This window comes from Pimephales promelas, chromosome 3, assembly GCF_988280905.1.
Source record: "Pimephales promelas chromosome 3, fPimPro1.hap1.1, whole genome shotgun sequence".
In the NCBI taxonomy this organism is placed as follows: domain Eukaryota; kingdom Metazoa; phylum Chordata; class Actinopteri; order Cypriniformes; family Leuciscidae; genus Pimephales; species Pimephales promelas.
Genome location: NC_142771.1, coordinates 49,377,357 through 49,394,470, shown reverse-complemented (window position 1 = coordinate 49,394,470; position 17,114 = coordinate 49,377,357). Strand labels below are relative to the sequence as shown.

Genomic DNA, 17,114 nt, shown 5'->3' with positions numbered 1-17,114 from the left:
TTGATATAACATGCATTTTTCCATAACAGGTGTCACCACCGAGAGCCACCAGCTGTATAAACCCTTCCTGCAGCAGCTGTCTTCGTGCATCTTCCTGTGGGACCCAGAGGACACAGCCCGGTTGCTCAAAGCTACGAAGAGGATGCTTGAGGCGCAGGGGATGACCTTCTCGTCCGACGCCGGAGTGTGGAGGCACGTCAGCCGCAAGAACATGGCTCTCCATTGCCGTCGCCGCACGCGTGGAGCGGCGGAGACGGAGCGGCTGATCGGTGACCTCCTGGAAACCTTCGGCGGTGCCAGCGGACGAGACACCATGGGGATTTCCCTGCTGGACCAAGACCGCATCCAGAAGATCTGGAAGGAGCAGCGGCGCCACCTCCAGTGCATCCAGGACCCGCCGGGCGTGGAGCTGTACACTGAGACCGGCAGGATGACCAAGGGGGGGATCAGCCTGCCGGTGTACCGTTGTGCACGAGGCTCCACGTCCCTGGAGTCGTTCCACCTGCATCTCAACCGCTTCATTCCAGGTAGACCACACGTTTCACTGTCACGTCAATCTTTCACTGTCATTGACTCGCTGTCGTTCACATTGTGTGCACTGAATAAACTGCTAAACAGATCTGTGTTCCTCCGCAGGAGAAAGTGCCAATCCCTGGCACTTCCAGGCATTTCTCCTGGAGGGGTTGACGCGGTGGAACACAGACAGGGCGGCGTCCGTGGCACAGGAGGGACGGCCGCTGCTCCGCTCCTACAATGGCCCCCTGCAGCACTCTCTTGATCAGCTCAGCCAAAGGGTGCTTGGCGTGAGTGTGGTCAAGGATTACACCAAGCCCAGGGAGTACACTGGTAAGAACACTCAAGCCACCGCGCTTACACGTGTCCACACTGAATGATACTTGTACCTGACTGACTGTTGTTGTACTTCAGGGGAACTCATCGGCATCGAGTACCTGTACTCCCAGACGGGCAGAGTGCTGCAGGACGTCAGCTTGGACCCTGACATTCCGGACGCGGGGGGGGACGTTCCCCATCTCGTCGAGGATGACGAGCTCGCCGACGGCCAGGAGGTGGATGACCTCACCCTCCACGTGCCTGGCGAGTTCCTAGATCCTCTGACGGACCCGCGGTCAGGGCGACCGGCTGACGCACCCGCGCCCGAGCCATCCAGTCCGACCGGTGCCCCCGAGCCCGCACCCCACTCCTCCGGCCGGTCCTCGCCAGAGCCTCAGCAGGCTGCTGAGGTAAGCACGACTGTAGTGCATCCCGCATCACCAAAAACGGCGCTTGCTCTGTTCTATCCAACTGACTTATTTCTTTCTCCATTTTTTCGTGTGTCTGCAGGACTACAGAGGACCAGATGACCAGCCAGGGTACCTGGCCGTGGTCCAGTTGGCCACGGCCTTGGTGGGGTTGCGTCACGACCCGGCCTTGTCCGAGGGGAGGGTAGATGAGCTTATCAGGCTCTACGAGGCCCTGTCACCGTACGACAGGGCCCGAGTAGTTTACCCTCCCCGCTACAGGGACAGGCCAGCTCAGGGGCGCTTCATGGCAGCGAAGCCAAGCCGCACCAGTATACCTGGTGTGGAAAGCTTGAGGCGGTAAGGCTACACTTCCATCATACATATCCCTGATGTACACACCAGCTGCTCTATGTAATGTTGCCCATTATCTTGTGGTATCTTCTGTCATTGTTTTTGTCCATTGTCCACAGCTGCCTGGTCGGAGAGACCTCTGGACCTGCCAGCAGTCCCAGCGCAAGCCGGCTGGTAGAGGCAGTATGCGCCCAGCTCTGCCGCTTGATCCCCTCGGGCAGCCGTGCACACGGTGCCCGGAGGTCGCGGTGGGAGAGCATACTGCTTCGGTACCAGCACATCCGGGACCTTGTGCTGGGCCACCAGAGGCTGATGGCTCGGGCGCCCATTCAGCTCTTTGAGCTGAATGCCAGGACCCTCTCGCTGTGGTATGTTTGATGCTTTTGATGGTATTGATGAATTGCATGCTCTTAAAATTGTACATGTAACTAAAATACTATGTTGAAATCCGTTCTCAGGTTCACCAGGACGCAGCGGGAGAAGGAGAGGACTGTGCTCACTTCAGGCGTTGCAGCAGAGGGACGACCACCGGCGGCGGCAGCGGGCTCGGCGACGGGCCCAACAGCAGCGGCGGATCGTCCTCCGGCAGCAGCAACAGGCCAGGCGACGACAGCAGCGCCAAGGGTGGTGGGACCTCCGGCAGCAGCACCGGCTGTGGCAGCACCGGTGCCTGTTTTGCCAGCGCCAGTGCGCCCACTGGCGCCTTTACCGCCTGCCCCCTCAGCTGTTGTCCTGGCCATACCACCAGCTGCTGCGGCTGCAACAGGACCTTTTTCGATGACACAGCCTCTCTTTCTGGACCTCTCACTGCCCCAGCAGAGCGTAAGGGTGCTCCCCATACCTACGCTCCCTCGGACAACGCCAGCTCCACACATCCTCCCTCTGCCTCTGGCCGCCGCACATCACGCCGGCCCTCTGCCTGCACTGCAGCTGCTGCCAGGACAGCAAGGACAACAAGCAGTGCAGGCAGCACCTCCTGCTCCCCCTCCTCAGCCTCGCTCTGTGTACAAAACTGAGTGGCTGAGGAGGAAGAGGGCTGAGCAGAGGGCAGCAGCAGGAGCAGGAGCAGTCGTTGCTGCCCGGGCCGGCATGCCACAAGAACAAAAGTGCAGGACATGCGGCCAGCCAAAGCGGAGGGAGACTGGACACACCCGCTACGGCAATGTACATTTTTGCTCTGCCGCCGCAGCGGGTAAGAGTGTGGAGGAGTGGCTGAGGGAGATGAAGGACAAGGAAAAGGGTCGAGCCCCGGACTGATTTTGCATTCTCGCTGGGGCAGGTGTATATAGTTGTTTGTGTTTTTTTTGTTTGTTTATTTTTAAAGACATTGACTTTACCCTCCACATGGACCGGGACCTTGCCGCGGTGTGGAGGCTTCTTACAAACACCGGTCCACACCTGTCACAATTTTTCTACAGCACAGTGACACTATGCTTGAAAAAACATTGTGTATCCCATTCACACCTGTATAACATTGCCATGCCTTTGTACTATACTGATTCTTTGCACTGACAAGTTTTATAGGCCTATACTGTGTGTCTTCATCACATGGCTTAAGAAAAAGAAAAGATAACATTGTCTGTCCCATTCACACCTGTATAACACATTGTCATGCATTTGTGCTGTTATGATTTTATGCGCTGACAAGTTATATAGGTCTTTTGGACATGTGGGTATGTTGAACAATGTGGTCATTGTCTTTGGAGTTACGTTGCACTGGCTTTGTTGCCGCCGCGTTGGTACTTCACACTGTATGCTGCTGCGTTATGTATCCATGCATGTCTGTAATGAGCCCTTATATTATATCAATGCCACTGTTCTGCATCAATACCACTGTCTGCATCAATACCACTGTTCTCAATACCACTGTCTGCATCAATACCACTGTCTGCATCAATACCACTGTCTGCATCAATACCACTGTCTGCATCAATACCACTGTTCTCAATACCACTGTCTGCATCAATACCACTGTCTGCATCAATACCACTGTTCTCAATACCACTGTTCTCAATACCACTGTTCTGCATCAATACCACTGTCTGCATCAATACCACTGTCTGCATCAATACCACTGTCTGCATCAATACCACTGTTCTCAATACCACTGTCTGCATCAATACCACTGTTCTCAATACCACTGTTCTGCATCAATACCACTGTCTGCATCAATACCACTGTTCTCAATACCACTGTTCTCAATACCACTGTTCTGCATCAATACCACTGTCTGCATCAATACCACTGTTCTCAATACCACTGTCTGCATCAATACCACTGTTCTCAATACCACTGTCTGCATCAATACCACTGTTCTGCATCAATACCACTGTTCTGCATCAATACCACTGTTCTCAATACCACTGTTTTATTGTATTGTATTGTATTTTGAAATAAATAATCTATTTCACACTGTAGTCTACTGCTGCTGCTGTTTGGTGTTTTCTGCATCTATACAATCATCATCAACTGATATGTTATTGATAAATTTTATTTAAATATCAAAAAAATATTTCAATATACATACATACATACATACATATATATATATATAATGTGCAGAAAAAGGTGAAACAATATAAATACAATATGTTCAACAACAAATTTTAATATCTATCCAGAAAAGGGTGAAACAATATAAAAAGGTTAGACAATGTGAATACAATATATTATTTAACATACATGTTAATGTCTATGCAGAAAAAGGTGAAACAATATAAATACAATATAATGTTTAACACAAATATAATGTTTAACACAACAGATTTTAATATCTATGCAGAAAAAGGTTAAACAAATAATACACGTCATGTTACCTTAACGTATACACATGAAATAGGCATGATATATGTAAAAAAATAATGTTTGATATTTGTGCTTCGGGCGGGATTCGATCCTACGTTTTGATGGTCTCGTTTGTACCTCGTTTGTGCGACTGGGCATGCGCGAAGGCGCTAATGCGCCTGCGCACAAACAGAGAAAAATGATGGGGAAGCTACACCAGCACGGCCTGCAGTTCCAGGTATATCTCTTTCTTTCTCTTTAACACAACAGTGGTTCGGTGTAAAGGATTAACTAACCATTGCCCTCCCACCCCACAGCGGTGTCTACATCCGCCAGAGACCAGCGCCCCTCGGTTCCGCCGCCTTCCCCCCCCACAGAGGTGACGGACGAGGAACTGGTCCAGATGGCCACTGACTTAGAAACGGGTAATTGGCACCACACTGGACGTGTCACACTGCAACATTTGCCCTCAATATATATTATTCTGGCAGTATTTTAGCATTAACTGTAATGGTTTCATTTACTGGTCTCTACAGCTGATGCTTGAAGATCAAAGGTAAGTTTGGAAGGTAATGTAGCCGTCTTTGTCGGTGGTAGATGTGTAGAACGTAGTGGTAATGTAGATTTGCTTCACTTGGCCCTGCTTCACCTCTCAACATCCACCTTGTAGCACTAAACCATCTGCTCTATCACTGGCATGCTGTATGTCATCTATTCACTTGCATGCTACACACCATTTAATTACTGGTATGCTGCACGTCATCTAATCACTGGCATGCTGCACGTCTCACTTAGTCTTGCCTGCCTGTGGCTGATGCCATTTTGTTGTGTGTGTGTGTGTGTGAATGTGTCTGCAGCTCACGTACAGGTCCTTCAGACGCTCCCGCTGGTGGTGAGGCCTCCATCCCCAGCTCCTCCGGCACTGTCCTACATCCCTCCCCCACCACCACCACCACCACCACCTCAAGTTGCGGCTGCTCCACCTAGCCTCGCGTTTCCTGCGCGGGCTCCGGCGCTGACCAGGGAGGAGCCCTGTCGCGTCTCCGTGGAGGAGACGCCATCCGGGGAGGCCACCCTGGCACCAGCGCCGGCAAAGAGGAAGAGGAAGGAGAGGAAAGTGGAGCAGCCCGCAACACCCACTCCTGCTTCGGCTGAGGTACAAACACACGCTCACACACCTGGCCCGTACTCATGGACGGCACAACTCAGTGAAGTTGACTGTCAATCTGCATGTAGCACCTCCTCTCAGCCTCCTGACTGTTTGTTTGTTTGGTTGTGTTCTTTTTTTTTTCTCACAGTCCCGGTTGCCTGAGAGCTGGCGGACAGCTCTCACCGTGGAAGAGCAGGAGTGGATCGGCCGGGAGCTGTTCAAGCCAGACAGCGAGGGGAGGACCAAACTCACCACAGACCTCAAGCTGTGGTGGGACCCTCCTCAGCCCCGGCCGAGTTACTTTCAGCCACCCGCCTCACCAGCTGCCTTCTTCGCGTGTCGGCTGTTCCTCTGGGTGCCCCTGCGTCTGTGGGGCGTCCGGCCGACATGCTGTAATAGGGCCCTCACAAAGTGTGGGCTCTACAGGACCATCCGGAGGGTCCTGGACATCGACGGCTGGTACTTGATGGCCACCGAGTACCTGGAGTGCCGTCGGTGTAAGAGGAAGGTAGCTGCCTGGTCGCAGGAGGTCGTGGGTCAGCTGGGTGAGGGGCATCGCGCCCTCTTCCCGGCAATCCTCACCTACAAGTAAGTATCTGTCTAAAAACCTTGTTGTGTCTGTGTGTGGCTCTTGTGTAACACATGATGTACTCCTCTCTGTAGACTTGCCTGCGACCGGCGGGTAATCATCCAGCTGCGTGAGCGTACTCGGGGGAACAGCGCCACGCAGCTGTACAAAAAACTCTGTGAGGCACACACAGAGGCCTGGATGCGGCGGTCCATACACTACCTCAGCGTCATGGAGCCCTTCACGTCGCAGGGTGTCGTGCGCATGTGCACCCCACCACCAAAACCGCCACCCGTGCCCCAGTACGCGTGGCTGTTATTGGTGTACTGCCACGACATCCTCTCCCGCCTGGAGGACGTGAAGGCCCGGGTCACCTCCGTCTTTGGTAGGGTTTTGAAGATGGACTCTACCAAGAAGGTAAATGTGGTGCTATATATGTACATATACTATATAGTTTGTACTATTATCGACATACATACTAATTTAACACACGCTCACTCGACATACATACTAATATATATACTAATATATATGTATACTAATATATGTGTGTATATAAGTGTGGTGTGGAGTGTCATGCTCTGGCTATGTGCGTGCAGCCTTACTGAGATGCTTTATCCTTTAAAACAGGTGACCCGGAAGCTCTCCGGTGCTGCCGCCCAGACCGCAGCATGGGCAACGAACGTCGGCAACGAGCACGGACAGGTGCTCATGTCCGTGCTCACGGACACCGAAGGTGCCGGCCTGTTGCCCATGGCTGAGGGGTTGATGCGGCGGTATCGGGACGCTGGGGTGGAGCCGCCTCAGCTCCTCTACGTCGACCGGGACTGTTGTTCGTCCCACGGGAGATCCAAGGCAGCTGACGTGTTCGGGAAGTGGGACAAGCTGGTGGTCCGGCTGGACATCTGGCACCTGATGCGCCGTTTTGCGTCAGGTGTGTTGTGGCAATAACAATAATTAAACAAATAGCATTTCAGTAAGAGACATCATGGTTCCATAACTTTTGATATAACATGCATTTTTCCATAACAGGTGTCACCACCGAGAGCCACCAGCTGTATAAACCCTTCCTGCAGCAGCTGTCTTCGTGCATCTTCCTGTGGGACCCAGAGGACACAGCCCGGTTGCTCAAAGCTACGAAGAGGATGCTTGAGGCGCAGGGGATGACCTTCTCGTCCGACGCCGGAGTGTGGAGGCACGTCAGCCGCAAGAACATGGCTCTCCATTGCCGTCGCCGCACGCGTGGAGCGGCGGAGACGGAGCGGCTGATCGGTGACCTCCTGGAAACCTTCGGCGGTGCCAGCGGACGAGACACCATGGGGATTTCCCTGCTGGACCAAGACCGCATCCAGAAGATCTGGAAGGAGCAGCGGCGCCACCTCCAGTGCATCCAGGACCCGCCGGGCGTGGAGCTGTACACTGAGACCGGCAGGATGACCAAGGGGGGGATCAGCCTGCCGGTGTACCGTTGTGCACGAGGCTCCACGTCCCTGGAGTCGTTCCACCTGCATCTCAACCGCTTCATTCCAGGTAGACCACACGTTTCACTGTCACGTCAATCTTTCACTGTCATTGACTCGCTGTCGTTCACATTGTGTGCACTGAATAAACTGCTAAACAGATCTGTGTTCCTCCGCAGGAGAAAGTGCCAATCCCTGGCACTTCCAGGCATTTCTCCTGGAGGGGTTGACGCGGTGGAACACAGACAGGGCGGCGTCCGTGGCACAGGAGGGACGGCCGCTGCTCCGCTCCTACAATGGCCCCCTGCAGCACTCTCTTGATCAGCTCAGCCAAAGGGTGCTTGGCGTGAGTGTGGTCAAGGATTACACCAAGCCCAGGGAGTACACTGGTAAGAACACTCAAGCCACCGCGCTTACACGTGTCCACACTGAATGATACTTGTACCTGACTGACTGTTGTTGTACTTCAGGGGAACTCATCGGCATCGAGTACCTGTACTCCCAGACGGGCAGAGTGCTGCAGGACGTCAGCTTGGACCCTGACATTCCGGACGCGGGGGGGGACGTTCCCCATCTCGTCGAGGATGACGAGCTCGCCGACGGCCAGGAGGTGGATGACCTCACCCTCCACGTGCCTGGCGAGTTCCTAGATCCTCTGACGGACCCGCGGTCAGGGCGACCGGCTGACGCACCCGCGCCCGAGCCATCCAGTCCGACCGGTGCCCCCGAGCCCGCACCCCACTCCTCCGGCCGGTCCTCGCCAGAGCCTCAGCAGGCTGCTGAGGTAAGCACGACTGTAGTGCATCCCGCATCACCAAAAACGGCGCTTGCTCTGTTCTATCCAACTGACTTATTTCTTTCTCCATTTTTCCGTGTGTCTGCAGGACTACAGAGGACCAGATGACCAGCCAGGGTACCTGGCCGTGGTCCAGTTGGCCACGGCCTTGGTGGGGTTGCGTCACGACCCGGCCTTGTCCGAGGGGAGGGTAGATGAGCTTATCAGGCTCTACGAGGCCCTGTCACCGTACGACAGGGCCCGAGTAGTTTACCCTCCCCGCTACAGGGACAGGCCAGCTCAGGGGCGCTTCATGGCAGCGAAGCCAAGCCGCACCAGTATACCTGGTGTGGAAAGCTTGAGGCGGTAAGGCTACACTTCCATCATACATATCCCTGATGTACACACCAGCTGCTCTATGTAATGTTGCCCATTATCTTGCTCATATCTGTCATTGTTTTTGTCCATTGTCCACAGCTGCCTGGTCGGAGAGACCTCTGGACCTGCCAGCAGTCCCAGCGCAAGCCGGCTGGTAGAGGCAGTATGCGCCCAGCTCTGCCGCTTGATCCCCTCGGGCAGCCGTGCACACGGTGCCCGGAGGTCGCGGTGGGAGAGCATACTGCTTCGGTACCAGCACATCCGGGACCTTGTGCTGGGCCACCAGAGGCTGATGGCTCGGGCGCCCATTCAGCTCTTTGAGCTGAATGCCAGGACCCTCTCGCTGTGGTATGTTTGATGCTTTTGATGGTATTGATGAATTGCATGCTCTTAAAATTGTACATGTAACTAAAATACTATGTTGAAATCCGTTCTCAGGTTCACCAGGACGCAGCGGGAGAAGGAGAGGACTGTGCTCACTTCAGGCGTTGCAGCAGAGGGACGACCACCGGCGGCGGCAGCGGGCTCGGCGACGGGCCCAACAGCAGCGGCGGATCGTCCTCCGGCAGCAGCAACAGGCCAGGCGACGACAGCAGCGCCAAGGGTGGTGGGACCTCCGGCAGCAGCACCGGCTGTGGCAGCACCGGTGCCTGTTTTGCCAGCGCCAGTGCGCCCACTGGCGCCTTTACCGCCTGCCCCCTCAGCTGTTGTCCTGGCCATACCACCAGCTGCTGCGGCTGCAACAGGACCTTTTTCGATGACACAGCCTCTCTTTCTGGACCTCTCACTGCCCCAGCAGAGCGTAAGGGTGCTCCCCATACCTACGCTCCCTCGGACAACGCCAGCTCCACACATCCTCCCTCTGCCTCTGGCCGCCGCACATCACGCCGGCCCTCTGCCTGCACTGCAGCTGCTGCCAGGACAGCAAGGACAACAAGCAGTGCAGGCAGCACCTCCTGCTCCCCCTCCTCAGCCTCGCTCTGTGTACAAAACTGAGTGGCTGAGGAGGAAGAGGGCTGAGCAGAGGGCAGCAGCAGGAGCAGGAGCAGTCGTTGCTGCCCGGGCCGGCATGCCACAAGAACAAAAGTGCAGGACATGCGGCCAGCCAAAGCGGAGGGAGACTGGACACACCCGCTACGGCAATGTACATTTTTGCTCTGCCGCCGCAGCGGGTAAGAGTGTGGAGGAGTGGCTGAGGGAGATGAAGGACAAGGAAAAGGGTCGAGCCCCGGACTGATTTTGCATTCTCGCTGGGGCAGGTGTATATAGTTGTTTGTGTTTTTTTTGTTTGTTTATTTTTAAAGACATTGACTTTACCCTCCACATGGACCGGGACCTTGCCGCGGTGTGGAGGCTTCTTACAAACACCGGTCCACACCTGTCACAATTTTTCTACAGCACAGTGACACTATGCTTGAAAAAACATTGTGTATCCCATTCACACCTGTATAACATTGCCATGCCTTTGTACTATACTGATTCTTTGCACTGACAAGTTTTATAGGCCTATACTGTGTGTCTTCATCACATGGCTTAAGAAAAAGAAAAGATAACATTGTCTGTCCCATTCACACCTGTATAACACATTGTCATGCATTTGTGCTGTTATGATTTTATGCGCTGACAAGTTATATAGGTCTTTTGGACATGTGGGTATGTTGAACAATGTGGTCATTGTCTTTGGAGTTACGTTGCACTGGCTTTGTTGCCGCCGCGTTGGTACTTCACACTGTATGCTGCTGCGTTATGTATCCATGCATGTCTGTAATGAGCCCTTATATTATATCAATGCCACTGTTCTGCATCAATACCACTGTCTGCATCAATACCACTGTTCTCAATACCACTGTCTGCATCAATACCACTGTCTGCATCAATACCACTGTCTGCATCAATACCACTGTCTGCATCAATACCACTGTTCTCAATACCACTGTCTGCATCAATACCACTGTCTGCATCAATACCACTGTCTGCATCAATACCACTGTCTGCATCAATACCACTGTTCTCAATACCACTGTCTGCATCAATACCACTGTCTGCATCAATACCACTGTTCTCAATACCACTGTTCTCAATACCACTGTTCTGCATCAATACCACTGTCTGCATCAATACCACTGTCTGCATCAATACCACTGTCTGCATCAATACCACTGTTCTCAATACCACTGTCTGCATCAATACCACTGTTCTCAATACCACTGTTCTGCATCAATACCACTGTCTGCATCAATACCACTGTTCTCAATACCACTGTTCTCAATACCACTGTTCTGCATCAATACCACTGTCTGCATCAATACCACTGTTCTCAATACCACTGTCTGCATCAATACCACTGTTCTCAATACCACTGTTCTGCATCAATACCACTGTCTGCATCAATACCACTGTTCTCAATACCACTGTCTGCATCAATACCACTGTTCTCAATACCACTGTCTGCATCAATACCACTGTCTGCATCAATACCACTGTTCTCAATACCACTGTTCTGCATCAATACCACTGTTCTGCATCAATACCACTGTTCTCAATACCACTGTTTTATTGTATTGTATTGTATTTTGAAATAAATAATCTATTTCACACTGTAGTCTACTGCTGCTGCTGTTTGGTGTTTTCTGCATCTATACAATCATCATCAACTGATATGTTATTGATAAATTTTATTTAAATATCAAAAAAATATTTCAATATACATACATACATACATACATATATATATATATATAATGTGCAGAAAAAGGTGAAACAATATAAATACAATATGTTCAACAACAAATTTTAATATCTATCCAGAAAAGGGTGAAACAATATAAAAAGGTTAGACAATGTGAATACAATATATTATTTAACATACATGTTAATGTCTATGCAGAAAAAGGTGAAACAATATAAATACAATATAATGTTTAACACAAATATAATGTTTAACACAACAGATTTTAATATCTATGCAGAAAAAGGTTAAACAAATAATACACGTCATGTTACCTTAACGTATACACATGAAATAGGCATGATATATGTAAAAAAATAATGTTTGATATTTGTGCTTCGGGCGGGATTCGATCCTACGTTTTGATGGTCTCGTTTGTACCTCGTTTGTGCGACTGGGCATGCGCGAAGGCGCTAATGCGCCTGCGCACAAACAGAGAAAAATGATGGGGAAGCTTTTCGCAGGGGCCATGCTAATCTTCTCTGTATCGATCCAATTTTAGTATATGTGCTGCCTTAGCAAGCACGAGGCCAACTGTCCCGCTCAAGGAATATGTACCCCTCGGGTTCCAGCGAGCCATCACCAAGGTGGTAGGGCAAGCGAGCCATCTACTGAAAGAATGGGTTGGGTAGACTTATCTATGGTACCAAACTACAAGCTCTGAATGCGCTGTGTCCTCCAGGTTTTCGAGAAAGAAATGAGTTAGAGAAAGCAGAAAACCGGATAATGCGGACAACCTTGACAACATTGAAGGGAAAAGATATCGCCTATGGGGTCAAACCCTGTTCCCTGTCGGCATCTGCTGAGAAAGGGAGTGGACACACTTTGCTGGAAAACTGAGAGTGCCCTATAGACATTGGAGATGCACCAGTTCTTGACACAAGAGATCAAGAATGAAAATACGTTGTGGCAAGAAGGTATGAATCAATTCCAGTGAAGGAGGCTTGATCACAGCTGCCAAAAATATGGAGCGCTTCACGGATTTGCGTGTCATCCTTTCGCAGGGGCCATGCTAATCTTCTCTGTATCGATCCAATTTTAGTATATGTGCTGCCTTAGCAAGCACGAGGCCAACTGTCCCGCTCAAGGAATATGTACCCCTCGGGTTCCAGCGAGCCATCACCAAGGTGGTAGGGCAAGCGAGCCAACTACTGAAAGAATGGGTTGGGTAGACTTATCTATGGTACCAAACTACAAGCTCTGAATGCGCCGTGTCCTCCAGGTTTTCGAGAAATAAATGAGTTGGCGGAAAGCAGAAAACCGGATAATGCGGACAACCTTGACAACATTGAAGGGAAAAGATATCGCCTATGGGGTCAAACCCTGTTCCCTGTCGGCATCTGCTGAGAAAGGGAGTGGACACACTATGCTAGAAAACTGAGAGTGCCCTATAGACATTGGAGATGCACCAGTTCTTGACACAAGAGATCAAGAATGAAACTAAATAGTGGTAGAAAGGTATGAATCAATTCCAGTGAAGGAGGCTTGATCACAGCTGCCAAAAATATGGAGCGCTTCACGGATTTGCGTGTCATCCTTTCGCAGGGGCCATGCTAATCTTCTCTGTATCGATCCAATTTTAGTATATGTGCTGCCTTAGCAAGCACGAGGCCAACTGTCCCGCTCAAGGAATATGTACCCCTCGGGTTCCAGCGAGCCATCACCAAGGTGGTAGGGCAAGCGAGCCAACTACTGAAAGAATGGGTTGGGTAGACTTATCTATGGTACCAAACTACAAGCTCTGAATGGGCTGTGTCCTCCAGGTTTTCGAGAAAGAAATGAGTTGGCGGAAAGCAGAAAACCGGATAATGCGGACAACCTTGACAACATTGAAGGGAAAAGATATCGCCTATGGGGTCAAACCCTGTTCCCTGTCGGCATCTGCTGAGAAAGGGAGTGGACACACTTTGCTGGAAAACTGAGAGTGCCCTATAGACATTGGAGATGCACCAGTTCTTGACACAAGAGATCAAGAATGAAAATACGTTGTGGCAAGAATGTATGAATCAATTCCAGTGAAGGAGGCTTGATCACAGCTGCCAAAAATATGGAGCGCTTCACGGATTTGCGTGTCATCCTTTCGCAGGGGCCATGCTAATCTTCTCTGTATCGATCCAATTTTAGTATATGTGCTGCCTTAGCAAGCACGAGGGCCAACTGCCCCACTCAAGGAATATGTACCCCTCGGGTTCCAGCGAGCCATCACCAAGGTGGTAGGGCAAGCGAGCCATCTACTGAAAGAATGGGTTGGGTAGACTTATCTATGGTACCAAACTACAAGCTCTGAATGCGCTGTGTCCTCCAGGTTTTCGAGAAAGAAATGAGTTAGAGAAAGCAGAAAACCGGATAATGCGGACAACCTTGACAACATTGAAGGGAAAAGATATCGCCTATGGGGTCAAACCCTGTTCCCTGTCGGCATCTGCTGAGAAAGGGAGTGGACACACTTTGCTGGAAAACTGAGAGTGCCCTATAGACATTGGAGATGCACCAGTTCTTGACACAAGAGATCAAGAATGAAAATACGTTGTGGCAAGAAGGTATGAATCAATTCCAGTGAAGGAGGCTTGATCACAGCTGCCAAAAATATGGAGCGCTTCACGGATTTGCGTGTCATCCTTTCGCAGGGGCCATGCTAATCTTCTCTGTATCGATCCAATTTTAGTATATGTGCTGCCTTAGCAAGCACGAGGCCAACTGTCCCGCTCAAGGAATATGTACCCCTCGGGTTCCAGCGAGCCATCACCAAGGTGGTAGGGCAAGCGAGCCAACTACTGAAAGAATGGGTTGGGTAGACTTATCTATGGTACCAAACTACAAGCTCTGAATGCGCCGTGTCCTCCAGGTTTTCGAGAAATAAATGAGTTGGCGGAAAGCAGAAAACCGGATAATGCGGACAACCTTGACAACATTGAAGGGAAAAGATATCGCCTATGGGGTCAAACCCTGTTCCCTGTCGGCATCTGCTGAGAAAGGGAGTGGACACACTTTGCTGGAAAACTGAGAGTGCCCTATAGACATTGGAGATGCACCAGTTCTTGACACAAGAGATCAAGAATGAAAATACGTTGTGGCAAGAAGGTATGAATCAATTCCAGTGAAGGAGGCTTGATCACAGCTGCCAAAAATATGGAGCGCTTCACGGATTTGCGTGTCATCCTTTCGCAGGGGCCATGCTAATCTTCTCTGTATCGATCCAATTTTAGTATATGTGCTGCCTTAGCAAGCACGAGGCCAACTGTCCCGCTCAAGGAATATGTACCCCTCGGGTTCCAGCGAGCCATCACCAAGGTGGTAGGGCAAGCGAGCCAACTACTGAAAGAATGGGTTGGGTAGACTTATCTATGGTACCAAACTACAAGCTCTGAATGCGCCGTGTCCTCCAGGTTTTCGAGAAATAAATGAGTTGGCGGAAAGCAGAAAACCGGATAATGCGGACAACCTTGACAACATTGAAGGGAAAAGATATCGCCTATGGAGTCAAACCCTGTTCCCTGTCGGCATCTGCTGAGAAAGGGAGTGGACACACTATGCTAGAAAACTGAGAGTGCCCTATAGACATTGGAGATGCACCAGTTCTTGACACAAGAGATCAAGAATGAAACTAAATAGTGGTAGAAAGGTATGAATCAATTCCAGTGAAGGAGGCTTGATCACAGCTGCCAAAAATATGGAGCGCTTCACGGATTTGCGTGTCATCCTTTCGCAGGGGCCATGCTAATCTTCTCTGTATCGATCCAATTTTAGTATATGTGCTGCCTTAGCAAGCACGAGGCCAACTGTCCCGCTCAAGGAATATGTACCCCTCGGGTTCCAGCGAGCCATCACCAAGGTGGTAGGGCAAGCGAGCCAACTACTGAAAGAATGGGTTGGGTAGACTTATCTATGGTACCAAACTACAAGCTCTGAATGCGCCGTGTCCTCCAGGTTTTCGAGAAATAAATGAGTTGGCGGAAAGCAGAAAACCGGATAATGCGGACAACCTTGACAACATTGAAGGGAAAAGATATCGCCTATGGGGTCAAACCCTGTTCCCTGTCGGCATCTGCTGAGAAAGGGAGTGGACACACTATGCTAGAAAACTGAGAGTGCCCTATAGACATTGGAGATGCACCAGTTCTTGACACAAGAGATCAAGAATGAAACTAAATAGTGGTAGAAAGGTATGAATCAATTCCAGTGAAGGAGGCTTGATCACAGCTGCCAAAAATATGGAGCGCTTCACGGATTTGCGTGTCGTCCTTTCGCAGGGGCCATGCTAATCTATTCTGTATCGATCCAATTTTAGTATATGTGCTGCCTTAGCAAGCACGAGGCCAACTGTCCCGCTCAAGGAATATGTACCCCTCGGGTTCCAGCGAGCCATCACCAAGGTGGTAGGGCAAGCGAGCCAACTACTGAAAGAATGGGTTGGGTAGACTTATCTATGGTACCAAACTACAAGCTCTGAATGGGCTGTGTCCTCCAGGTTTTCGAGAAAGAAATGAGTTGGCGGAAAGCAGAAAACCGGATAATGCGGACAACCTTGACAACATTGAAGGGAAAAGATATCGCCTATGGGGTCAAACCCTGTTCCCTGTCGGCATCTGCTGAGAAAGGGAGTGGACACACTTTGCTGGAAAACTGAGAGTGCCCTATAGACATTGGAGATGCACCAGTTCTTGACACAAGAGATCAAGAATGAAAATACGTTGTGGCAAGAATGTATGAATCAATTCCAGTGAAGGAGGCTTGATCACAGCTGCCAAAAATATGGAGCGCTTCACGGATTTGCGTGTCATCCTTTCGCAGGGGCCATGCTAATCTTCTCTGTATCGATCCAATTTTAGTATATGTGCTGCCTTAGCAAGCACGAGGGCCAACTGCCCCACTCAAGGAATATGTACCCCTCGGGTTCCAGCGAGCCATCACCAAGGTGGTAGGGCAAGCGAGCCATCTACTGAAAGAATGGGTTGGGTAGACTTATCTATGGTACCAAACTACAAGCTCTGAATGCGCTGTGTCCTCCAGGTTTTCGAGAAAGAAATGAGTTAGAGAAAGCAGAAAACCGGATAATGCGGACAACCTTGACAACATTGAAGGGAAAAGATATCGCCTATGGGGTCAAACCCTGTTCCCTGTCGGCATCTGCTGAGAAAGGGAGTGGACACACTTTGCTGGAAAACTGAGAGTGCCCTATAGACATTGGAGATGCACCAGTTCTTGACACAAGAGATCAAGAATGAAAATACGTTGTGGCAAGAAGGTATGAATCAATTCCAGTGAAGGAGGCTTGATCACAGCTGCCAAAAATATGGAGCGCTTCACGGATTTGCGTGTCATCCTTTCGCAGGGGCCATGCTAATCTTCTCTGTATCGATCCAATTTTAGTATATGTGCTGCCTTAGCAAGCACGAGGCCAACTGTCCCGCTCAAGGAATATGTACCCCTCGGGTTCCAGCGAGCCATCACCAAGGTGGTAGGGCAAGCGAGCCAACTACTGAAAGAATGGGTTGGGTAGACTTATCTATGGTACCAAACTACAAGCTCTGAATGCGCCGTGTCCTCCAGGTTTTCGAGAAATAAATGAGTTGGCGGAAAGCAGAAAACCGGATAATGCGGACAACCTTGACAACATTGAAGGGAAAAGATATCGCCTATGGGGTCAAACCCTGTTCCCTGTCGGCATCTGCTGAGAAA

At 50.6% G+C, this 17,114-nt stretch overlaps 3 protein-coding genes, 9 non-coding genes and 1 pseudogene across 12 annotated transcripts; 3 read left to right on the top strand and 10 right to left on the bottom strand.

The window, feature by feature from the left end:
• Window positions 1–59: 59 nt before the first annotated feature.
• Window positions 60–2,884, top strand: LOC148995660 (uncharacterized). Its single transcript, XM_089127931.1, has 6 exons — window positions 60–527; window positions 637–846; window positions 928–1,241; window positions 1,342–1,598; window positions 1,712–1,960; window positions 2,051–2,884. Exons 1-6 carry the CDS (start codon window positions 143–145, stop codon window positions 2,847–2,849), a joined length of 2,214 nt encoding a protein of 737 aa, XP_088984057.1. The 5' UTR covers window positions 60–142; the 3' UTR covers window positions 2,850–2,884.
• A 2,337-nt stretch (window positions 2,885–5,221) lies between these two features.
• Window positions 5,222–7,045, top strand: LOC148995659 (uncharacterized). The gene is made up of 5 exons (XM_089128077.1): window positions 5,222–5,225; window positions 5,288–5,532; window positions 5,675–6,114; window positions 6,190–6,511; window positions 6,725–7,045. Exons 1-5 carry the CDS (start codon window positions 5,222–5,224, stop codon window positions 7,043–7,045), a joined length of 1,332 nt encoding a protein of 443 aa, XP_088984203.1.
• Window positions 7,046–7,151: 106 nt separating this feature from the next.
• LOC148995658 (uncharacterized) lies at window positions 7,152–9,979 on the top strand. The gene is made up of 6 exons (XM_089127930.1): window positions 7,152–7,624; window positions 7,734–7,943; window positions 8,025–8,338; window positions 8,439–8,695; window positions 8,807–9,055; window positions 9,146–9,979. Exons 1-6 carry the CDS (start codon window positions 7,240–7,242, stop codon window positions 9,942–9,944), a joined length of 2,214 nt encoding a protein of 737 aa, XP_088984056.1. The 5' UTR covers window positions 7,152–7,239; the 3' UTR covers window positions 9,945–9,979.
• A 1,884-nt stretch (window positions 9,980–11,863) lies between these two features.
• On the bottom strand, window positions 11,864–11,961 carry LOC148995657 (U6 spliceosomal RNA; annotated as a pseudogene).
• A 433-nt stretch (window positions 11,962–12,394) lies between these two features.
• Window positions 12,395–12,501, bottom strand: LOC148995656 (U6 spliceosomal RNA). The gene has a single exon (XR_016164816.1). It is a non-coding gene; the product is annotated as a U6 spliceosomal RNA (small nuclear RNA).
• A 434-nt stretch (window positions 12,502–12,935) lies between these two features.
• On the bottom strand, window positions 12,936–13,042 carry LOC148995655 (U6 spliceosomal RNA). The gene has a single exon (XR_016164805.1). It is a non-coding gene; the product is annotated as a U6 spliceosomal RNA (small nuclear RNA).
• Window positions 13,043–13,476: 434 nt separating this feature from the next.
• On the bottom strand, window positions 13,477–13,583 carry LOC148995654 (U6 spliceosomal RNA). Its single transcript, XR_016164794.1, has one exon. It is a non-coding gene; the product is annotated as a U6 spliceosomal RNA (small nuclear RNA).
• Window positions 13,584–14,017: 434 nt separating this feature from the next.
• Window positions 14,018–14,124, bottom strand: LOC148995653 (U6 spliceosomal RNA). Its single transcript, XR_016164783.1, has one exon. It is a non-coding gene; the product is annotated as a U6 spliceosomal RNA (small nuclear RNA).
• Window positions 14,125–14,558: 434 nt separating this feature from the next.
• Window positions 14,559–14,665, bottom strand: LOC148995652 (U6 spliceosomal RNA). Its single transcript, XR_016164771.1, has one exon. It is a non-coding gene; the product is annotated as a U6 spliceosomal RNA (small nuclear RNA).
• A 434-nt stretch (window positions 14,666–15,099) lies between these two features.
• LOC148995651 (U6 spliceosomal RNA) lies at window positions 15,100–15,206 on the bottom strand. The gene has a single exon (XR_016164760.1). It is a non-coding gene; the product is annotated as a U6 spliceosomal RNA (small nuclear RNA).
• A 434-nt stretch (window positions 15,207–15,640) lies between these two features.
• Window positions 15,641–15,747, bottom strand: LOC148995650 (U6 spliceosomal RNA). The gene has a single exon (XR_016165313.1). It is a non-coding gene; the product is annotated as a U6 spliceosomal RNA (small nuclear RNA).
• A 434-nt stretch (window positions 15,748–16,181) lies between these two features.
• LOC148995649 (U6 spliceosomal RNA) lies at window positions 16,182–16,288 on the bottom strand. The gene has a single exon (XR_016164749.1). It is a non-coding gene; the product is annotated as a U6 spliceosomal RNA (small nuclear RNA).
• A 434-nt stretch (window positions 16,289–16,722) lies between these two features.
• Window positions 16,723–16,829, bottom strand: LOC148995648 (U6 spliceosomal RNA). Its single transcript, XR_016164738.1, has one exon. It is a non-coding gene; the product is annotated as a U6 spliceosomal RNA (small nuclear RNA).
• Between the last annotated feature and the right edge of the window lie 285 nt (window positions 16,830–17,114).